Source organism: Crocodylus porosus, unplaced genomic scaffold (genome assembly GCF_001723895.1).
Source record: "Crocodylus porosus isolate Cpor-Errol unplaced genomic scaffold, CroPor_comp1, whole genome shotgun sequence".
NCBI lineage: Eukaryota > Metazoa > Chordata > Crocodylia > Crocodylidae > Crocodylus > Crocodylus porosus.
In genome coordinates this window covers 199,416-220,361 of record NW_017728909.1, presented here as the reverse complement: position 1 = coordinate 220,361, position 20,946 = coordinate 199,416, and the positions used below count along the sequence as shown (strand labels likewise).

The 20,946-nt window shown below is 43.1% G+C and overlaps 1 protein-coding gene across 1 annotated transcript in view; it reads right to left on the bottom strand.

The window, feature by feature from the left end:
* The window catches only part of RAX (retina and anterior neural fold homeobox), a 2,686-nt gene extending 1,842 nt beyond the window's left edge, over window positions 1-844 (bottom strand). The window contains exon 1 of the mRNA XM_019531673.1: window positions 840-844. Within this exon, the coding sequence (XP_019387218.1) occupies window positions 840-844 (5 nt within the window). The remainder of the gene's footprint in view (window positions 1-839) is intronic.
* Between the last annotated feature and the right edge of the window lie 20,102 nt (window positions 845-20,946).

Genomic DNA, 20,946 nt, shown 5'->3' with positions numbered 1-20,946 from the left:
GGAGGGGGCAGGAGCGGCGTCAATCCGGAGCCGATTCGGAGCAGCGCCCTGCGGGACTTGGCGCGGGCCTCGGAGCACAGGGAGCCGGCGCGGGAGCCCGGGGGACGGGAGACGCTGCCTCCTCCTCCAGCTGCGGGGCCGCCGGCCCGGGAGCTGCCCGCGGACAGGCAGGGGCTGCCCAGGGACCGGCAGGTGCCGACAGACCTCGCAGGCCGGGGTGGGGCTCCACCCGATGCCAGAGGGTGACGCGCTCCTGCAAGAAACAGCCGCGAGCCAGGAGGAAGCACCCCGGGAAGGGGACGGCCACCTCTGAAAACGCCTCAGCTGCCACCACGGCGAATGTAACTGCTTTGTTCCTCTTCAGCAGCCTTTCACCTTTCCCTAGAGCAGCTGAAAGACTTCCTGTGAAGACAGCCTGAGAGAGGACAGTCCATTGCTTTTATCCTCAGTGGCTTTTTTAAGAAGCAGGGGAGAGCTGGATGCTGGACCTCCGGCAGGATCTGCCCCTCTCTGCACGCCCTGGCTGGAACCTGCCTCCCACCAGGCGGAGGAGTGGGGACGAGAGGCATCCAGCTCCCGGCAGAGGAAAGATTTTACTGGCCTAGCAGATGATCGGTGTGAACTAAGAAGCCCATGCAAGTCAGGGCCACCCCTGGCCAGATGACTGACTCACAGGACTTTGCTTCCTGGGACTGAAGCGAAAACAGCAGTTACCAGTCGTGGATGTCAGCTATGTGGCCAAGGTGTGACCTTTCCTGAGAAGAGGCAGGATAGTGCCTGAAGCAAAGGTTTGGGGTCAGATACACCTTTAAGTTTGTTATACGGATATGTACCGTTACCTCATGGATAAGCAAAAGGCACACTTTGTCCCTACACTGGCACAGAAAGGGCTGCAACAAGGCAGGGGCTGTTCTAGAGCTGTCATTCATTTTTAACTTTTTCCTTCCTTTCCCATTTCTTCTCCTCACATAGTCTGGAGAAGTTCATTTCCTACCCCAGTTTGAGAAATGTCTTAACAGAATTTGTTCCTGTTTAGTCTCCGAATCAAGACCAAAATGCATATACTTTGTTAATTTTCCTTAGTATTTATCTTTTCCCGCATGTGCAAATTTTCTGATAACTTCCCCAATATTAAAGTGATCAGTAAAGTTTCTCAAAGATTGGTTGTGTTTTCCTAAGCTCTTGCCCACACGCTGCTAAGGGGCTTATGGTCTCGTTTACCAAAGTTAATTCCTTTTAGAACTGCCCAGCTCACCCTAATAGCTCCAGCTTGATGTTATCCTCTATTTACTGTTTATTGGGGGAAAGCAGAAAAGACCTAGTAGACACTGGCAAGGGGGGGGAAGAGGCCGAGAAGGAATGAGAAGAGGTTAGGGCGGCTTTTGTGCACAGTATAAAAAGCAAGTCAATACCATTGTGAGGGCACTGGAGAGTACTCAAAGCAATCAGCCGGGGGGCCATTGTCATGGTTTAATCTACATGTGTGTTTCCCAAGAACTCTATTAGTGAAGGTGAATGGACTGTGCAATGTTCCTAATTTCTTCTAATTTGGAGCTGAATTTTTATGGCACAAAATATGCCTGTCCCTCCAAGAACACTGCATGTATGTATGAATCCTGTTTTGCACAATGTAGCAGAAAAGCAACAAGCTGAAAGCTACAGGATGAAACTGCAGTCTCTGCTTCTGAAGAGGGAACAAGGGGCATTTGGTTAGACCAAGGATTCTCAACCAGGGTGATGCAGCACCGTCAAGTGCCTTGAGACCTTTTCGGGGTGCCAGGGAGTGTCAAGCAATGTTAGCACTGCTAGGTATGCAAACAGGATTCACAAGATAAACCCAGGGATTTCAAATAAGAATCCGTAGTTCTACAAACATTTTTGCCTGCTGCGGTCTTTCCTCTATTATTTTTCTATAGTTAAAAATCAAGTGAAAACTAAAAGCTAACACTTTCTGAAGGGAGCCTTGAGTCTATCAAGAACTGACATTTTCTGAAAGGAGCCTTAAGTCTAAAAATATTTTGAGAACCACTGAGTTAGACTTTTGCCATGCTGCTTTCTGGGTTCCTGCCTGATCAGAAGAGCAGTACTGTGGGAGATATCTTCTCTGTTGTTCACAGGGCTGGATTAGTGGTCTAGGCTTGGAAAAGCAACATGTCCAGGCTCCCAAGCCACAGAGAGCAAAAGCAAAACACAGGAGAATCTAGACCTAGCTAAAATCTAAGGTTCTCCTCTCCAACGTTTTTGCAATCCCATAATCTATCTATTTTAAATATTTATTTGACTCCCATTACATTAGTACTGGAACCCCTTGCAGTCTTTAATCTACGCATCCCCACAACAATCTGACAGCCAAAAACAATAATAATGCCATTTTACAACTGGGGGAGTGAGACACACAAAGAATAAGTGACCCAACCAATGAAAAAAAAAGAGTCTATGGCAGAGTAGGAACTTGAACCTGGTTTTCCCAAGTTCTAGGCCAATATCCTAAATACTCTTTTCTCATTTACTCTGCTTGGGAAAGGTATCTAAACACATTAGGTATAACATAAAGTGTCTGAGTCCCTTCTTCCCTAGAGACAGAGTTCAGAAAGGGAAGACTGGTTGCTGCACTGACATACTTTATCCCTCAGGCAGAGACTGACGCTTGCAGAGTTCAGTTCATCAAAAGAAAGAAAGGTGGCTGGCTGAACCTCTACCATTGATACATATGCACGAGTCCTGATCACCTTTTCCTGTAGACCAATACGGCTATCACCTGGATACCTAGCCATGAGCTACATTCTATAAAACAACCACATGCTCAGAGAGCATCCCTGTTAGTATCCTATTATTCTGATTAGCAAAATAAATTATTGTTATGACCCTTACTGCTGTAATTACTTTTTGGAAATAACAAAACTTAGTGACCCCTTTGTCCCTGTGAGTTTTCTACTCGTTTGCCTTTCCAAGTACTGGTCCTCCTTCCCCTCTCTTCTCCCTCCCAAATCACTCTCCCTAGTTGAAGACTGCTTTGTGCACATCCTTTCACAGCATCTGATGAAGTGATCCTGGACTCTCAAAAGCTTATGCATCTCTGATTTAGCTAGTCTATAAGGTATAACTTTGCCCTGTCTTCTGCTTAACAAGAATAAGTAAAAAAGTCAGAGAATCAGTAAAGATTGGTGTTCTCGTATATCAGCTCCTCAAGTACACATAATTCAAACTAGAAGTGAATACATTTGTCCCTGACAGTCGTACTCAGATACATGCAAACCTCCTCAACTATACCTTACATGACAGGACAAAATCAGAGCCATAAAACACTGAATAACAGAGTCTTCTTCCTCTTTCCCATGTCTTGTATTTTTCTTGACCAAATGAATGCAGTCTTCTCCAATAGATTTAAACCAGAAAGACACAGAAATAATTGTATAAATGGTATGATACTTACCAATAGGCATATGCAGTAGTGGATTGGAAATGCCTTCCTAAAGAGTAAGCCCTGGTTTAGGTGGACACCAAAGTCTAAACTGAGAGAAAAAGAAACAAAACAGCATTAGCACATGAACTATTGTAACTTCCATACTCTGTATTTTCTCCTGCAACAGACTATCTATATGAACTTGATTTTTTGTCCTCCTTAAGTTTATATTATTTCTACTCCTTAAGAACCAGTTTGAGAGCCAACTTAACATATCTTAGTTTGCATTGCTTTATTGCTAAGTCCTTGCAGTTCTAGGTAACTTCTGATTCTTGAAATATTGTTAATTTCACATCCACTTGCAATGTTGCCCCTGTTTCTTCAGCACAAGGTAGCTGAAACAGACATGCCAAATTAACAACAAAGCTGAGAAGTTTCAGTACCTGCTGTAGTATAAACCATGAGTACAATATGAATATAGCATGTCATTTCTGTTTGTTTGCTCAGAGCCTGGCACAGTTCGGCCCAAGCAGGCTAAAGCTTGCCGAGGGTACCACAGTATACATGTTAAGGAATAAAGAATGATGCACCATTTCTCCCTTAGATGAATTAGTCACGTGTGTGACATCATGAATCACAGAACTGAGCCCAAAGCACTCTCCGGTTTCTCCTGAGAGGGTGGGTTTTCTAGTTTCATGCAGCAAAGCTATATTAATGCAATCCTTCTTTACTTGTTTTCCAATTAGCCTAATTGAATTCAGATTGCTTAAAAGTGGGCACCTGAGACGTTTATCTTGATGGGATGACGGCCCTGAGCTCTCGCGATCCTATTAGCTGTAAGAATGCAAATCCCAGGTAGAGTCCCTTCAGCGGCAGCGGCTCCCATGTGACAGACACTGGTTAATCTGCTGCTTCTCCCCATGACCCCCCCCCACTCACACATACACATACACACACACACAGCTGCATACAGCCACACACTGTCCTGTTATGGGAACCTGTCTTGGGAAGGAACCTGGTTAGTGAACACAGCTTGAGAATGATCCTAATTTATTCACTACTAAAATTAACGTAACAGATGCATAAATCAGAGATCTGCACTGGAGTGGCCCTGGAGTGGGTTTCTTGTCATGATCTCCAGCAAGTCACTAAGGGGAGTCCTTTCGAAAGTGGCTACTGCTTGTGAGGTGTTTTGGGCACTCCTGCGGGCCCAACTAAACGTGATTTTTATAAGCACCGGGCACCAAAATTTCCATGTGAAGACTGTGGGGCCTAGAGTACCAGCACCTTCAAAAACTGATCTCAGCAGATCTCACCCTAGACACCAGCAGAGTTATTCAAAATGAGTGGTTACTCATGAAAATGTTCGATTTAACATCTCAGTTTCTCCATGCCTGCAATGTGGGAATGGTATCTGCTTTAAAAAATATTAATAATACATTCCTACTTGGGAAGAGGGTTCAGCTCTTTGAAGGGAAGTCTCTATGAAATGTGAAGCAACAGGAACACCACTGAGAAAAAGAAGTAATAATAATTATCAATGCAATAGTAATTTGAACAAATGGGCCCAAGTCCTTAAACAAATGTGAAAACTTCAGCCTACATTTCTAAAATGCCCACTGCTACCTGGAAAGAGACAGATGATTGACATTACAGTATCAAAATACAATACAATTAAAATATAATAGTCTACAAATAGCAAACATGCCACAGACCATTAAAAAGGTAATACATTAGGGTATAAATTATTGGAAGTATGGACTCTCTCTTTGTATCTTGCATGGCACTAAGCAAACTGCCACATTTAACAGATGCCAATAAGAATAAAAAACTTGCCTTTTTAGACTAAAAGTTCATTGGACAGGGACTGACATTTGCAATATGTACAGTTTCCCAGTGCCTGAAGAAGAGTGTTTGTGCCCAAAAGCTTGCAAAGAACTTCTTTCCAACTACTTAGTTGGTTTAATAAATGATATCACATCTACCCAAAGAACCTTTCCTGCCTTACAATATGTACAGCACGCTAACTAGGAAGTCCAGCCTGGCCAGTAGCATAACTAGGGCAGGGAAACTAGGGCAGGTGCCCCAGGTGCTGACTTGGGGTGAGGAGGGACAAGAAAAAAAATGCTGTTGCTGCATCCATATGATCATACCAGTGGCATGGCAGCAGCTCAAAGTCAGCACTGAGCAGAAGGAACTTCAGCTTTAAAAATACTCTGAAAAAGGCCCTGTTTCCGTGCGAGTAAAGGAGTCCCACACACAAGTGGTCACCTCTGTAAAACTTGGCCTTTTGCAGATCCAAGGTTTGATGGCAGGAACTTAGAGGTCTATGTTAACACTTCTCTCATATCTTTACTCTAGCACTTACACAGCTCTGTCATGGCAGCATTAGTGTAGACCGACCACAAATGTGTTTAAATGATGTGGCCTCAAGACTAGCTCTATGGGTGTTTACCAGGCTTTTGGCCATTTGTGCCACCAGTAGAATAAAAGCCTAGGTGGTTTACACATCTCATTTATGCCAACCGAGCTGTATCTGAGCTCTTTTTGCTCATGTTAAATGAATTTTCCTTTTGGCTCTGCCAGTGGCATGCTGAGAGACCTTGGATGAATTACTTTACCTCCTGGTGACAGTCTTCGAATCTGAAAACTGGGGATAAGGATACTAACCTGTCTTAAAAAGCACCTTTGAGATCGGTGGCTGAAAAGGCTATTTAAGAGAATTGTTAACGGAATTGTTTCACTTTTAGTAGTAATATCACCTGAACTATTGGGTACCCTTTCTTGAAACTCCAGTGTTACAAAGACTTCTACATATGTCTCATCTGATTCATGGTAAGGAGTCTCATTGAGTTTAATGGGACCAGCATCCGAAGTTAAGCATTTGCAAGATTCAGGTTCAAATAATGTCTGTCGTTATTTAACTAGTGCTTTAAAAGTAACCCTGCCAGTTACAGAGAAATTCCTCTTTCCTGTTTGAGATCTGCACAAGCCTTAGAGGAAAGCAGGAAGATAATTTCTGCTAAGAAGAGTGCTTTAACAAGCCAGACCAGGGGTAATCTTTTTTTAGTGACAGCTAGTTGGTCAGATGACAGGAAGGATTTACTGTTTGATCCCCTTGCCTTTCGTTCTCTCCTGGGTGCTGCTTGTTTTCAAGGTGTTTGCAAACATAAGACAGACTAAGGAGCTCAGGTTTGTTTCACTTGTAATGTGTGGTGTGTGCTCATATTCAAGCTCCACAGCCTTTGCAGGTGTTTTTAATGTAGAGTACCCTGCCTCATCTAGGAAAGTCCTATCTGGACAATGTTGAGATTTGCAGCCTGGTTTTCAGAGGTATTGAACACCTACCAATCACAGTGACTGCACTGAAAATCAGACTGCTTACTTACATGCATAATATGCAGATAGGTGTCTGATATAATGCAAACTTCCACATTCTTGCCTGTGTGGTTTTCTCTTAAGTCTTTGCCTTGTCTCTAAACATGGACGATAAAATAATCTGATCCCTTTCAAAAGGCGTTTCAGTTCACTCTGCTTTTGTTAATATCAGCCCAGCTTTGTGACAGCCCCCACTTGCTTTGAAGTTATCTTATATAACTAGCCACACTACTCTCATCTTAGCAAGTGCAAGGACTGCATGGATCACACATTTATAACCAAAACAAATATAGATGCATTTAATAATGGGGCACAACATAATGGGAAGGGTCTTTTTCAATAGTGACTTCTATAATTAGTCCATTCCATAGCTATTCCCTTCAATCAACGCTTAATTTTTATGGAATCTCATTAATCACTTGTTTGGTGATTTTGATTGTACTTTCTCCTTTGACCCTTTAAACCGTGAAAATGCTGATCCTATATGTGCTGACGAATTTAATTAGCTCCCTAAAACCACCAGATGCTTTCAATAAGATTTTCAAGATGTTCCTGTCACATTTTAATTCAAAGGTCAAAAGCTTTAGACCTGTTTACTTGGGCATTTTTAGATAAGATAATTTGATCAGTAAGGCAATATAACAGTTTGGAGAAATCTAGTAGACTTACAGAGGGGAAAAATCCAAAGGAAGGCAAGAACCAACCACCAGAATTTAAAGGCGGGTTAAAACTGGGCTTGTGACTGACTTAGCTTCTTAATGATGCACTGAGGCAGTCTGAAGGGTTTTAGTTAGAAATAATCCACTCTGGGTTTTAAAATATAAGTAATTAAATTATAGAAAACTCTGTGGTGGCTGATCAAATGATGACACCACAAAAGCCAGGAACCCAAGCAGCTGAGAGGGAATAGCACTTGGAGGCAGACTGGTAACCATTTTAACAACTTTAATTTTTATGCCTGAAAGCATGCAGTGCGGAAAGGATGTCTTTGTGAAAGCTTACCAACCCCCACCCCCACCCCCTCCACCATCATGTGCCAATAGATATCTCGGAGCAGGCTGAGAGACCCCCAGAAACTGGGGAAAAACAACCAGGGAAGGCAAAACTAGACATTCTGGGTATTCCTAAGGTGTAAAAAGAAGCAAGAATGAACCTCTTCCTTTTCTGCTGGGGTGGGTGAAGAGGCAGGGGTGGGCAAAATACAGCCCATGGGCCAGATCCAGCCTGCAGAATGATTTTGCCTGGCCCACCGTGAGTCTCTCAGCCCCACCAGGCAGAGCTGCGGCACTATCTCCATCCCATGCCGGCTGACGGCTCACCCCAGGATGCCCACGTGGCAGTGGCAGCCCCCAGCCCCATGCTGTCACCGTCTGACCTGGCCCTAGCCCCATGCTGTCACTGCCCCACAACCCTGCCATATGATCCTGGCCTCATCCTCTCATCCCATTCCTGAACACCACCGGCTAGGGTCCCATCCCACATAGGGAGTTTTGGGGAGTTTTTGCGCTGGGGAGGGGTGCTTGCCCACAACAGCTCACCAAAACAACCCATGTGGCCCTCTTGCCTAGACAATTGCCCACCCGTAGCTTAGAGGAATCCCTTATAACCAATCCAATTTTCAGTAATCCTCTGCAGCAAACCTTCCACACCATTATTGCTGAAAGAGAAACGAAGATGGATTTACCACTCTAGCCAACAGAGTTACACAAAGTTATCCAATATTAGATAAGTGCTAGGTCACCTAAAGAAACTTAGCAGCACTTTCCAAAGGTTTCAGGATCACAGACACTGGGCACATCTACACATGCACGTTAATGCGCATTAGCCTACCTTAATGGACATTAAAGCATGTGGGGGGGGAAGTGCTGTCACTAATGCCCATTAAATAAGTTAATGGGCCTTTTTCTAGTACCTCACAATGGAGGTACTAAATTTAATGCACATTAATGAACATGTAGACATGCCCACTGAGAGCACTCTTTTTCCCCAAAAGGGGGATTTTTTTCAATTAAAACATGTAAGGATTAGTTTCAGTAGTCAGGAGTCTGTGTCTACAAGTGTCCAACAAAATAAGCAAACACAAATATAGGCTGCCAGCTTTTTGTGGAAGTGAAAGAAAACTTCCTGGCCTAAGAGCTAAACTATAGTAGTTTTAAGAAAAAAATGCTTATGTCCCTTTTAGTGCTTGGATCTATTGCAATTAATTATGTACATCATAGAATCATAGACAGTTAGGATTGGAAAGGACGTCAAGCAGTCATCTGGGCAAAACCTGCTCAAAGCAGGACCATCCCCAACTCGATCATTGCAACCGAGGCTTTGTCTATCTGGGTCTTGAAAGCCTTCAAGGATGGAGATTCCAGCACCATTCTGGGTAACCTGTTCCAGTGCTTCAGCACACTCCTAGTGAGAAAGTTTTTCCTAATATCTAACCTCAGTTTCCCTTGCTGCACCTTGAGACTGTTGCTCTTTGCTGTGTCATCTGCCACCACTGAGAACAGCCCAGCTCCATCCTCTTTGGAACTGCCCTTCAGGGAGTTGAAGGCTACTCTTCAATCCCCTCTCAGTCTTCTCTTCTCCAGATTAAATAAGTTCAGTTCCCTCAGCCTCTCCTCACATGTCATGTTCCCCAGCTCCCTAACCATTTTTGTTGTCCTCTGCTGGACTCTCTCTAATTTGTTCACACCCTTTCTGTAGTGGGGGACCCAAAACTGGACATAGTAGTCCACGTGTGGCCTCCCCAGTGCCAAATAGAGGGGAATAATCACTTCCCTGGATCTGCTGACAACAGACCTACTAATGCAGCCCAGTACGCCGTTAGCCTTCATCACAATGGGGCACACTGCTGGCTCATATTCAGCTTATTGTCTACTGTAACCCCCTAGGTCATTTTCTACAGAGCTGCTGCTTAGCCAGTCAGCCCCCAGCTGTATTGGGGCATGGGATTGTTGTGTCTTAAGTGCAGGACTTTGCATTTGTCCTTATTGAACATTATGAGATTTATTTTGGTCCAGTCCTTCAATTTGTCTAGGTCTCTCCAATTCCTAGACCTACGTTCCAGTGTGTCTACTATTCCCTGCAGCTTAGTGTCATCTGCATAGTTGCTGAGTGTGCACTCCATCCCATCTTCCAAATTATGGATGAATATACTGAATGAAAGTGGTCCCAGGACTGACCCCTGGGGCACTGCACTTGATACAAGCTGCCAGCTAAACATTAAGCCATTGGGTAGTGTCCTTTGTGCCCAGCAATCCAGCCAGTTTTCTATCCACCTTACGGCCCATTCATCCAGCTCGTACTTCCTCAGCTTGGTGGCAAGAATGTTGTGGGAGACCATATCAAAAGCCTTGCTAGAGCCGAGGTATATCACATCCATTGCTTACCCTGCATCCACAGAGCTAGCCATCTCATCATAAAAGGTAATCAGGTTGGTCAGGCATGAACTGCCCTTGATGAATCCTTGCAGACTGTTCCTAGTCACCTTCTTCTCCTCCAGGTCCTTAAAATGGAGGATCTGTTCCATGATTTTTGGAGGAACTAAGGTGAGGCTGACTGGTAAGTAGCTCCCTGGATCCTCTTTCTTCCCTTTCTTAATGATGGGCACTATATTTGCCCTTTTCCAATGTCCAGGACCTTTCCCAATTACCATGAGCTGAAAAGATGATAGCTAGCGGCTCTACAATCACATTGGCCATAGGGTTAGAAGGCACCTGAAAGGTCACCCAGTCTAACTCAGTAATTCCTGTCTTCAGTAATTCCTGTCTCACTCATAAGTACAGTATATATTGAAAAAGTCAATGTCATAGCAGATTATTGTGACAGAAATGTCATTTAAACATATGCAGTTTACCAAAAAGGTACACATATACAGGATCACATTAATCTTGGCATTTAATTGATTTATGGTGTTTTCTGGAAGTGGATTGAGATTAACAGCACACTAATTAGAACTGCCCATTTCTGCTCTGATGGACTGGAATTGGTTTAATTGTGATCACGTTCAAGATCAACAGCTCCAGGACTGCACAGTCATGACAGTACAGTTGGCACGTACCAGAAGGAAGGTTTATAATACAAGCAGGGACTCTCCTTTTATGATGTGTGTGCAGTGTAATGGTCCCATCTTAAGGCACCAATGTGCTTGTTCTTGAAATAGAAATAAATAGGATAGAATAATAATGTGCTCAGTGCCAGAAGGCTGCAATATCCTCTACACTAGGCACTGGTAAGATGCAGGCTAAATGCTTAAAGGTTCTTAGGGGCCTCAGTAGCAAGGCAAATAGAATTTGGCTGTAAATGCTCTCTTTGAAGAGACACGGGCCCAGATTCTTGAAGGTGCCTGACTCCAACTGAAATGTCCAGATGGATCAGTATTGGCTTAGGGACCAGTTCTCTTCTGCAGACTTTCCATCAAATCAGTGGGATTCTCACTGCATGGAGCAGGAGCAGCATCTGGTGCACTGTGAATATCCAGAACCTTGGGAGATTAGAGCTCTCCTGTCCTCAAATCTGGTTTCTTATGGAAATCAGGAGGATTTGTGTCAATTGGGCACCTAAATGCCTTTAAACATTTTTAAAGAAAAAAGAAATCAGAACTCATGGCAGAGATGATAGCTTTTATTAGAGCAATTAGATATTTGCAAAAAAAAGTCTTTATTTGCAAGCTTTTGGGCATACTCACCCTTCTTCTGGCATTAGAGAATGCAAAGACTGTAAAATTTCTCCTAGGTAAGAATGAAAGTTCATGTTTTACAGGAGAGCTGAAGGTGTAAGATCTCCTGGTTGGAATAGTTCATTTTGTGCAAATTAGGCTCAGATAAATATTAGAGCAGTCTGTTTACCTCAAAGTTGCCTGAAGGTAAGCGGGATATTGAATTGTGTTTCCTTCTGGCTATGATGCTTCATATTTCCAGGAGGATGGGTAGATGGATGCTTTCCTGGGCAAGGAATGTCTCTTGTGTTGATGCAGCTCTGAGCTCTGGGAACATGCAGATTTAGCTCAGAACAAAATGCAGGAGCAAGGTGTCAGCTTTCAGGTTCCAAAGTAGTGAATTTTGCTTCCTCCTTGTAAAATTAATGAAGTTCTCATTTAAAAAATGGCTAAATTCAGTATCTTCCATGTTTCAGGGATACAGGTTGTAGCCATATTGGTCTACAGGCAAAAGGAATCAGACCTCAGGGTAGAGGTGATATCTTTTATTAGACCAATTTTTTAAATGAAAACTTAATAATTTTACAAGAAAGAAGCAAAATTCACTACCTTGGAACCTGAAAGCTGACACCTTGCTCCTGCCTTTTGTTCTGAGCTAAATCTGCATGTTCACAGAGCTCAAAGGTGCCTCAACACAAGAGAAATTCCTTGTCCAGGAGAGCATTGCTGTTTCCCACACTCCTGTGAAATATGAAGCATCATAACCAGAAGGAAACATAATTCAACATCCTGCTTACCTTCGAACAACTTTGAGGTAAATAGACTGCTCTAACTTTTATCTGAGCCTAATTAGCACAAAAAGAACTTTTTCAACCAGGAGATCTTACAACACCTTCAGCTGTCCTATGAAATATGAATTTTCATTTCCACCTAGGAGAAATTTTACAGTCTTTGCATTCTCTAATGCCAGAAGAAAGGCAAGTGTGCCCAAAAGCTTGCAAATAAAGATTTTTTTTTCAAATATCTAATTGGTCTAAGAAAAGATATCACCTCTGCCACAAGTTCTGATTCCCTTTGCCTGTAGACCAATACAAGTACAACCTGTATCCGTTAAAGAACAAAAAGACATATGGGGTCATAACCTGCTGGCGTTACTAGGAGGAAATATCTGACCAGTCACATAAGAGAAGCCCTGTCTACTTGGTGAAGAGAATTTCAACAAGGAATGAGATTTCAGTACGACTCAGGTACTCATCAGAGGCTCAGTTATAGCAGCTGCTTGGCCCCTGGCAGTGCAGGTCCATTGACACTGCCTGCATTAGCTTTTACAATAATCTCTGTGGGGAGGATCAAAATCTGAACTGCCTCTTTGTTGTCGCCCTTCCTCCCTGACTAAGTATAGGGCCACTCAGTCCCTGAAACTTTCTCTCTTTCTCCTTTGTGCAGATGCCCCACAAGTGCTCTGAACCCAAAGTCCAGTGCACTGAGTTGGAGGCACCTTCAGCTGGGTCCCATCCCATATCTGCTAAGGAGTGGTGAGACGAGCACGAGTAGTTCTTTCAGGTACAAAACCTTGTAGACATAATGTGGTCCCTGATTAGGGAACACAATGAAGTCACCTACACAGCAAATTGGATTTAGCTCCTCCCAAAGATTCCCACTGATATTCCAGTTTGGGGTACTGCATTTAAAGGATGCGGAGAAACTGTAGTGAATCTAGAAGCATGTGACAAAGTTGATAACGGGGTTGGAATATCAACCGTACAAAAAGTTGAAGGTATGAAGCATGTTCAGCTAGGAGAAAAGGAGATGGGGGGGGTATGGTAGCAGTTTTTAAATATTTGAAAGGCTGTCATAAAGAGGGAGATAACTGTTCTCACCTAGATTCAAAGTGTAGCAAAGCAGGTTTTGATCAAATTTGAGGGGAAACTTCATAGATGTAAAAGCAGTAGGATAATGGCACAAGCTGTCTAGGGAAATTGTGGAATCTCCTTCACTGGAGGTTTTTAAGAAGAGGCTGGTGGGCACCTGTCTGGGTTGGTTTTGAATAGCAAATACTGCATCTGTGTGAGTTAGACCGGGTGACCTTTCAGGTGCCTTCTAACCCTATGATTTTAAGACACTGCTGGGAGCTGAGTTGTACTTCGATTAAGTTCACCAGCCAGTAGTGCTGTGTGGTATCCCATGGCCTGTATTCTGCAAAGAGAACCATGCCAACGGGCTCTTTGCCTCAGAAAGTTCACATATGTATGCTGGGGTTAGTCCATGTACTTTATTGGATCATGGTAAAGGGAGATGACTGACGTATGCAACCAAATTCTCTGATGTGGCTGTAGTGGTCATAAGGGCTGAGCCGCACAATGCAGGGTTTGTCCTTCAAGACCACAGACTACATCAAACTTTTGGCCTGGTTATCAGTCACATCTCTCTGTTTGTGTAAAGGCACACTGTAGTGAAAAGAGATAGGGGTGTAAAGGGCCGCTGCTAAAGAACTTCTCTTGTTCCATTGTCCTACTGCTGTTACATTCAGGTAGCCTTTCCTGAGATCTGATCTAACTCTGCTTTGCTGTACTTTAAACCTCAGCTATTTAGATCATATTTACTTTAACGTTACTTTAAAATAAAATGTAAGCTTAATTTCTTGTTGATGATGAAATGCTTCCAGCAGTATTTTACGTTTCCCTGCCTCGCCTCAGAGCAATCAGAGCAACTGGGACCTTCTGGGAAACAGAAGGATTTAATTTTTCTCCATCCTCTGCACACCAGTGGATACCATCATCCAACTATTTACAACTCCCTGCTTTTCAAAATATACTTTAGTTTCCAGGCGTCATAAAAAGAACATGTTCCATTCTCTGAAAGCCACGTGTGGCTGCATTTTTCATTGTTAATGTCACTGAATAGGTATTACATTTAACAGAATTTTTCAATGAAATCCCAGAAAGAACATACTTGACAAGGAGGCCTGTATAAACAAACCTGACTGGAGGCCTACTGAAGCTTAGCTTGCTCATGTGATTAAGGGCTGCAGGATTGGGCCCATAAAAATTGGGTTGAGGCAAATAGTTACACAGCATGGTAAAGCAGACTCAAATTCTGTTTAACCTACAGCACCATCATGCATAAGGGATTTCAAAGCCTTCTAACCTTTAAACAAACTGTCCAGATTCAAGGAAGCCAATGCCTGGAAACTGTCTGCTTCTTGGTGTTGGAGCCAATTATTGAAAGGTTCCTTGTTCAGACATCTGGAAAGGTTTCCAGAAGTGAGGAGGCCTTGTAGACTGAGTCGTGTCTGGAGCAAGTCTGAGGGAGCCCTGGTCCTCCCTGGGCTGCAGACCTTCATGTCAAAGCTTGTTGAAATTTTGCATCTGAACAAACAGCAGGAAGACATTTTAGTTTGTTGTAATTAAAATTTGTCTTTATTAGCTGAAACCAAAGTGATATAATTTAGCGTGTCTAGGTTCTTATCCTTTTACCCCTTTTCTTCTCCCCGTTTGTTCATTAAAATGAGTACTATGATGCATTTTCCTCACTTCACACTTTTTATTTTTCCTTTGGCTCCTCTATAACTATTCCAGAGTTTGGCAAGTTACAGTCTGCCAAACGGAAACATGGAAAGGGTATGGGAGGCAACATCCTCCTGTAGGCAACACTCATTTTCCTGCCCTCAGCAGCAGCAAGATGAAGACGTTACAGTTCAAAAATTCAGGTGTTCAAACATGTCACTTGTTCACAACAATTACATGAAAACTTTAAACAAGCAAACTTAAGAGTTCTCTTTCAAATTCTGCAGAATGGAAACAAGTTGGAAAATTCAGCAGGTAACTGGATTTACATTATTTTCCATAGAATTTTAGAATCAATCTTTTTGACCACCTTTACCTCCTGTATCTCACTGTGTGTTTTCTTTTAGACTCATCTTCTTGCTGTCTACTTGCATGTCCAGCCAGGCTGGAAAACAAGCTGGCTATGAATAGTTTTCCAAAGGGAGAGAAATGGAGAGAATAACCAGGGAGTGATAGGAGAAGTCGGAGACTCTACACAAGGGATCAGGTTGGATTGCAAGCTGCTAGTAGTATGTTATGGTCATAGGCTGGGTGTGATAAAGGGCACCTTGATAGGTAGGAAAAGCAGATGCAAGTAGAACTGAGGTATTTCAGAGGAGGTCATGATAAGCATTAGTACATTTACCCTCGCTACTTTAAGTGTAGAGCTCTACCAAGCCAGGAGCTAATCTTTTGGCAGGCTAAGTAGCCTGGGTTCCAGTAAAAGCTGAGGATTCTCAGGCCCTCACAGGAGGACTTGAGCAACTGGAATAGTAGCAAGTGCCGAAACAAGTGGTTTTCAGCTTTTTTTCATTTGCAGACCCCCAAAAAATTTGAATGGAGATGCAGACCCCTTTGGAAATTTCAAATGGAGGAGTGCACCCCTTTGAATTGTATTCATATTGATTGATCATAGTCATCTTTCGCGGACCCCTTAGACATAGACTTTGGACCCCCCAGGGGGTCCATGGACCACAAATTGAAAACCACTGATCTAGGGAAGTGAAGTAACTGCTACAGGGCTGATCAGCAGCCATGGGTAATAGCATCTGTTTTCAATAAAATGAGGTAGGAAATGTTGACCACACAGAGAGATTTTCCTTTCCTCATTTCTAAATGGCTGCTGGATCTTTAGCTTCCATCTCAAGAGGCTAAGAGGCCAATACGTTAGAGAAAAGGCAGCACTTCTACCACTGCACCCAATAGATAATGCAAATCAGAAATTTGGAAATCTTTTGAATGGAAGCTTTTAAAATACTGGCTTCATACACATGTTCAAGTGATCAGGGAGAATTCTCTCAAGTTTGGTTTCCTTGTAGAAAAACTTACCTGGAGATGCCTGAACAGACATTCGTAGCTGGAGTCCCTGAAGAGCAGAGAGCTTACAGTACTGACCAGCAGGTACACATCTCAAGGTACTCTGCAGGCTCCCTAAGTCTGCCTGGAGACTGATGGCAGTAGTGCACAGGGCAGCACCAGTTAATGAAGGGAGGAAATGGTTTCTTCTTCTAATTGCTTTCTTACCTTAACAGTTTGAGACCTGTCCAGTCTGATCTCCATGGCTTTTGCTAGAAGATTCTCAGGGGCTTTCAGTAGATGGATATAGTCAATTTTCACACCTTACCTGAAGTAGGGGGAGCGGCGGGGGGGGTTAATTTTTTGCAAAGGTTTCCGTTTTCCAGAAATTGGGCTAAATGGGCACTGATAAAAACATAAACATTTAAAAAGGTTAGGCCTGCTCTGCATCTAGCTTTTTGGGGTTCTTTTAACTTTTATAATTATAGTGGGTAGAAAAGTAATTCCTTACTAAAATAGTTATACAAGTACTATACCTAATGGGTGCATCTACACATGCAATTAATGCAACATGATAAACTCTGGTGTAATTCATGCCAGAGAAAACTGCTTCTGGGCACAGCATCTGCAAATGACCGCAGAACTTTGAGCTGGGGTGGAGCAGCCCCAGGTGGTGGCTGCAAGTGGTGGAGGGGCTGGCTGGGGCACGAGGGTGCTAAAGTGTGGGGCTAAGTGGCAGGCAGCCCCCACACTGTAGCACCCTTGTGCCCCAACCAGCCCCTGTCAGCATCTACACGTGCATTTAAGTGGAGTAAATTACTCTGCTGTAGGATAGTACTGTCCCCAACTGTACTATCCTATGACAGAGTTAATTATTTTACTGCACCCTAATACCAGTGCACATGTGGGCTATGATGCTTTACTGCAGAGCTAATTAGTCAATTCTGCAGTAAAGCACATGTGTAGATGCACCCACTGTGAATGCACTTGTACTGGTACAAATGTGCCTTACACTGATATAGCTTAACCTCCTTCCTTCAGGAATGACTTATATTGATATAATTACATTTACAGTAAGGCAGGGGAAGGGAGGCAGAGGGCACAATGTTACTTCTTCAAGCACCCCTTGAAATACAAGATTTGAAGTACAATCAGGTAAGAAAATCCTCCTTCCAAGAAGCCTTTTGCTAGTTTTAGAAACCTTGGGCTCACTTTCCACATTATAAGAGGAAAAAAGAGAGAAAGAAAGAAAAGGACAAGAAAAAGAAAAAGGAAATCCAATTTTTGGTTCCTTTGCAGATTCCTTTTCAGGTGGCTCTGGATCCCAGTACTTGAGATGAGTGAAAAATATACACCATTTTTTCAAATATGATAATTAAATTACGTGTCACCCTGAGAAGTCTGGCAATATTAGGAGTGACACCCTTTTGTAATGTGTGCATACTTGATGACTGACAATTGGCAGGTGGCTGTAGGGTTTGGACTTTAACTGATAATGCTAACCTGAAACAGTGAGTGTGCATGTGTACATGTGCACATATATTTGGAGGGAGTGTAAGACACAGAAACATACCGAAATCAAGACAGCTGGTGTACAGCCGTGTAGTCTGGTTGGAAGTTTGACCCATGAGATGTTCTGATTGAACTCTGGCAGTTGCTTCTTCTTTTTCTGCTACCACCCGTTGTTCAAAGCAACAGTAGAAATATGGACAAAATTCAGGCACAGAAAAGGAAATAATGACCCGTCTCTCACTTCTCCCACACACATCTAAATCCATTGTAGGTACCCACCGGCCATATGAAATATCTAACAATTATATAAACAGATCTCACCAAATGAAGCAGATCAGCTGTTGTAGGATGTCCCCCACCACACCTGTCTGCTTCACTGGGCAAAATATGTCACCTGTGCTGTTGTCCTGCACAATTGGGCCCCTGCCTGATGCAGGACAGTAGGCAACGTGTTCTCTGCTTATGGAGACTCACCACAGAGATTCCCAGGGTTGTGTCTCCAAGTGAGAACCCCAGCTTTCTTGCTTGCAGAGACATACCCTGGGAAATCTCCAAGGCACATCTCTATGTGGGGTCCCCACTTACAGAGACATGGCCTGGAAATTGCTCAGGGCACATCTCTGTAAGAGGGGAAGGCAGGTGCAGAAATCCCTCAGTTGCACAGGACTGGGCCTCTCATTCCCCAGGCCAGCTGGAGAGCACAGGCAGCTTTGGGCTACCTGCACTCTCATGCCATAAAGCAAATGGACATTTGCTGCAATAAAGTGGTAGCAACTAGTGCCACCTTTGTAACAGCCACAAATTTTGGAAACTTGTGGCGCAACAAGGGGGATGGAAACCTGCTTGCTTGTTTTATGGTGGCACAAATGCAACATCTGTTTCCACCGTTAGACGAGCATTGGTCTAAACTTTTTGCTAAAATGTGTAACCAAAACTCACAAGGGCATTCTTCTTGCAAGTGAGTACTAGGAAGATATTTTATTTTAAATAGGATTGCCCATGTTTTTCCCAATACACTGTAAAAGACCACCAGTTTAAACTACATGAACTTATTACAGTAGGAAATAAATTAAATACTTGTAACTGGTTAATATTTGAAGATCCCCCCCACCCCCAATAAATAAGGAAACAACCCATTGTTACATATAAATGAACACCTGAAGCCATTTACTCTTCTCAGTTCCTCTGTGCAAGTGAACTTGCACTGCGGATTGGGGGCAGTAACACAGGCTTGGGGAGATGATAAACTTGTAAACATTTTGGTGGACTTTAAACCTGCCAGAGTACCTGCTCCACACACAGCGTCAGGACCCATAGGAAAGCTAGCAGGCTAAGTGCAAGCACTGGGCAAGGTTTACACAAGAGTCTGTTAACAGGAGGTGCAAGAGAGAGGTTCCACCAAAACCTTTACAAGTTTAACTGAACACTGGAAGTGAAACAGACTTCATCGACTCCCACTGTCTAGCTGGGAGACGTACAAAAAGTAAGGAAAGAACATCAACCAGACCAGGTAAATTGGATTTTAAAGCTCAGTTGCTTTAAGCATCCATGATGTAATTGGTGACAGAGGAAAGGAAATTTGGTAATATGATTTAAGTTGACCGAATCCTTTTAAATCATCAATAACAGAGAAGCAGTCATGTCTCTGTATCTAGCACTGCCCTCTGAGGATTTCCTGCTTTTCCATACTATACTCACCTTCTGAAGGTCTTACCTTCAAAAGATCATGGAACAGGAGTCCATGAGTTATGTTTCATAAAAGCTCCTTAATTAACTCAGGAGTAGGTACTGAATGATACCCTTTTCCTATGGAGTTCAGAGTGCTGATCCCAATATTAAAAGTCCTAAGTGCAATAATAAAATGTGGAGGCTGTAGAGAGCAGGTAGGGAGATGCTAGATCTCATGTCTGAAGTTCACTTTAAAACTGCCCTTGACTATTTACAGGCAAGTGAGACCAGGAGTGGGTTCTTAAATTAAAAAGTGATCATATTTTAGTGCATTTATCTATCATATATTAATTATTCTCTTAAAGATAAAAAGAGAGAGAGACTCATAAACCTCTAGACAGGTGTTAATCCAGGGACAAACTTCCTTTGCCAGTTGCACACGTCCCGTCTGTTCAAGGACTTATGCATCCCTTCAAATTACGTACAATAACTGAATAATGAATATACTTTCACCGTGCCCCGTGTCACAGAGAAGCATTGTTATCTGTGTTATACTAGGAATAGTTGAATTGCTCAAGATGCCCAGGAGGTCAACATCAAAGTACTGCACCAGATCTCTGGAGTCCCAGCCCCACAGTCTTAACCACAAAACAGTGCTTTACAGTAGCTATGAACAAGAGTCAACTTATAGTCACTAACTGAAATTTCTTTCCATGTACCTGGTGTCCACAAAGTCAGAAGAGAAGACTTGCCGGCAACCTAACCAATAACTACCTGGTCCATAGGCAGCCCTGCTAGAAAAAGAACCAAAATAAAGCCTCCATTTACCCAAGTCAGTGGGTATGTGACAAGCTTTTCCCTGCTGGTCATCATGTGTCTTTATACTCTAGGAGCTTTTGGGATAGAAGGTGCTGTACAAATTCAAATCATGATTAATCATATCTTATAATGTTCCCCTAATCGTGGAATTTGGTCCCAGGTAGGAGCCAATTCTCCTTTCTTGCATGCCAAGGTTATTCACACTTTCCTGGGGGATGAGATAGAAGGAAATCTGGCTTTCAGCATTTTTTTTATTAATATATTTTGTGTTCCAGGTCAAATCAGCCAAATCAGTTCCAAATCATATCAGTTGAGCAGAACTCAGTTGTTCCAAAAACCATGTAGATTAAGCAGACAGAACTCAATCATTCTAAACACCATGTATGGGACTACAACCAGCGAGCATCCTCCATCCCAGGCTCTCATCCTGGGACTTCAAATACTCCCAAATCCAGTGGCAGCCATCCTACGTGCAGGCCCAAGCCCAAGGGTCTTAGGATTCAGATGTCTCCATACTTGATCTGAGCCAAAAGGTCAGAAGCGAGGAAGTGGAGGGGCCTCTTCCCCTTATAGTTTCAGCATTTTTTAAATTATTTTTTAAGTAAAAATTTTGCATGTTCCAAGCCAAATCATCCAAAACAATTCCAAATCCATGAGTCAGTCAAAAATCATAA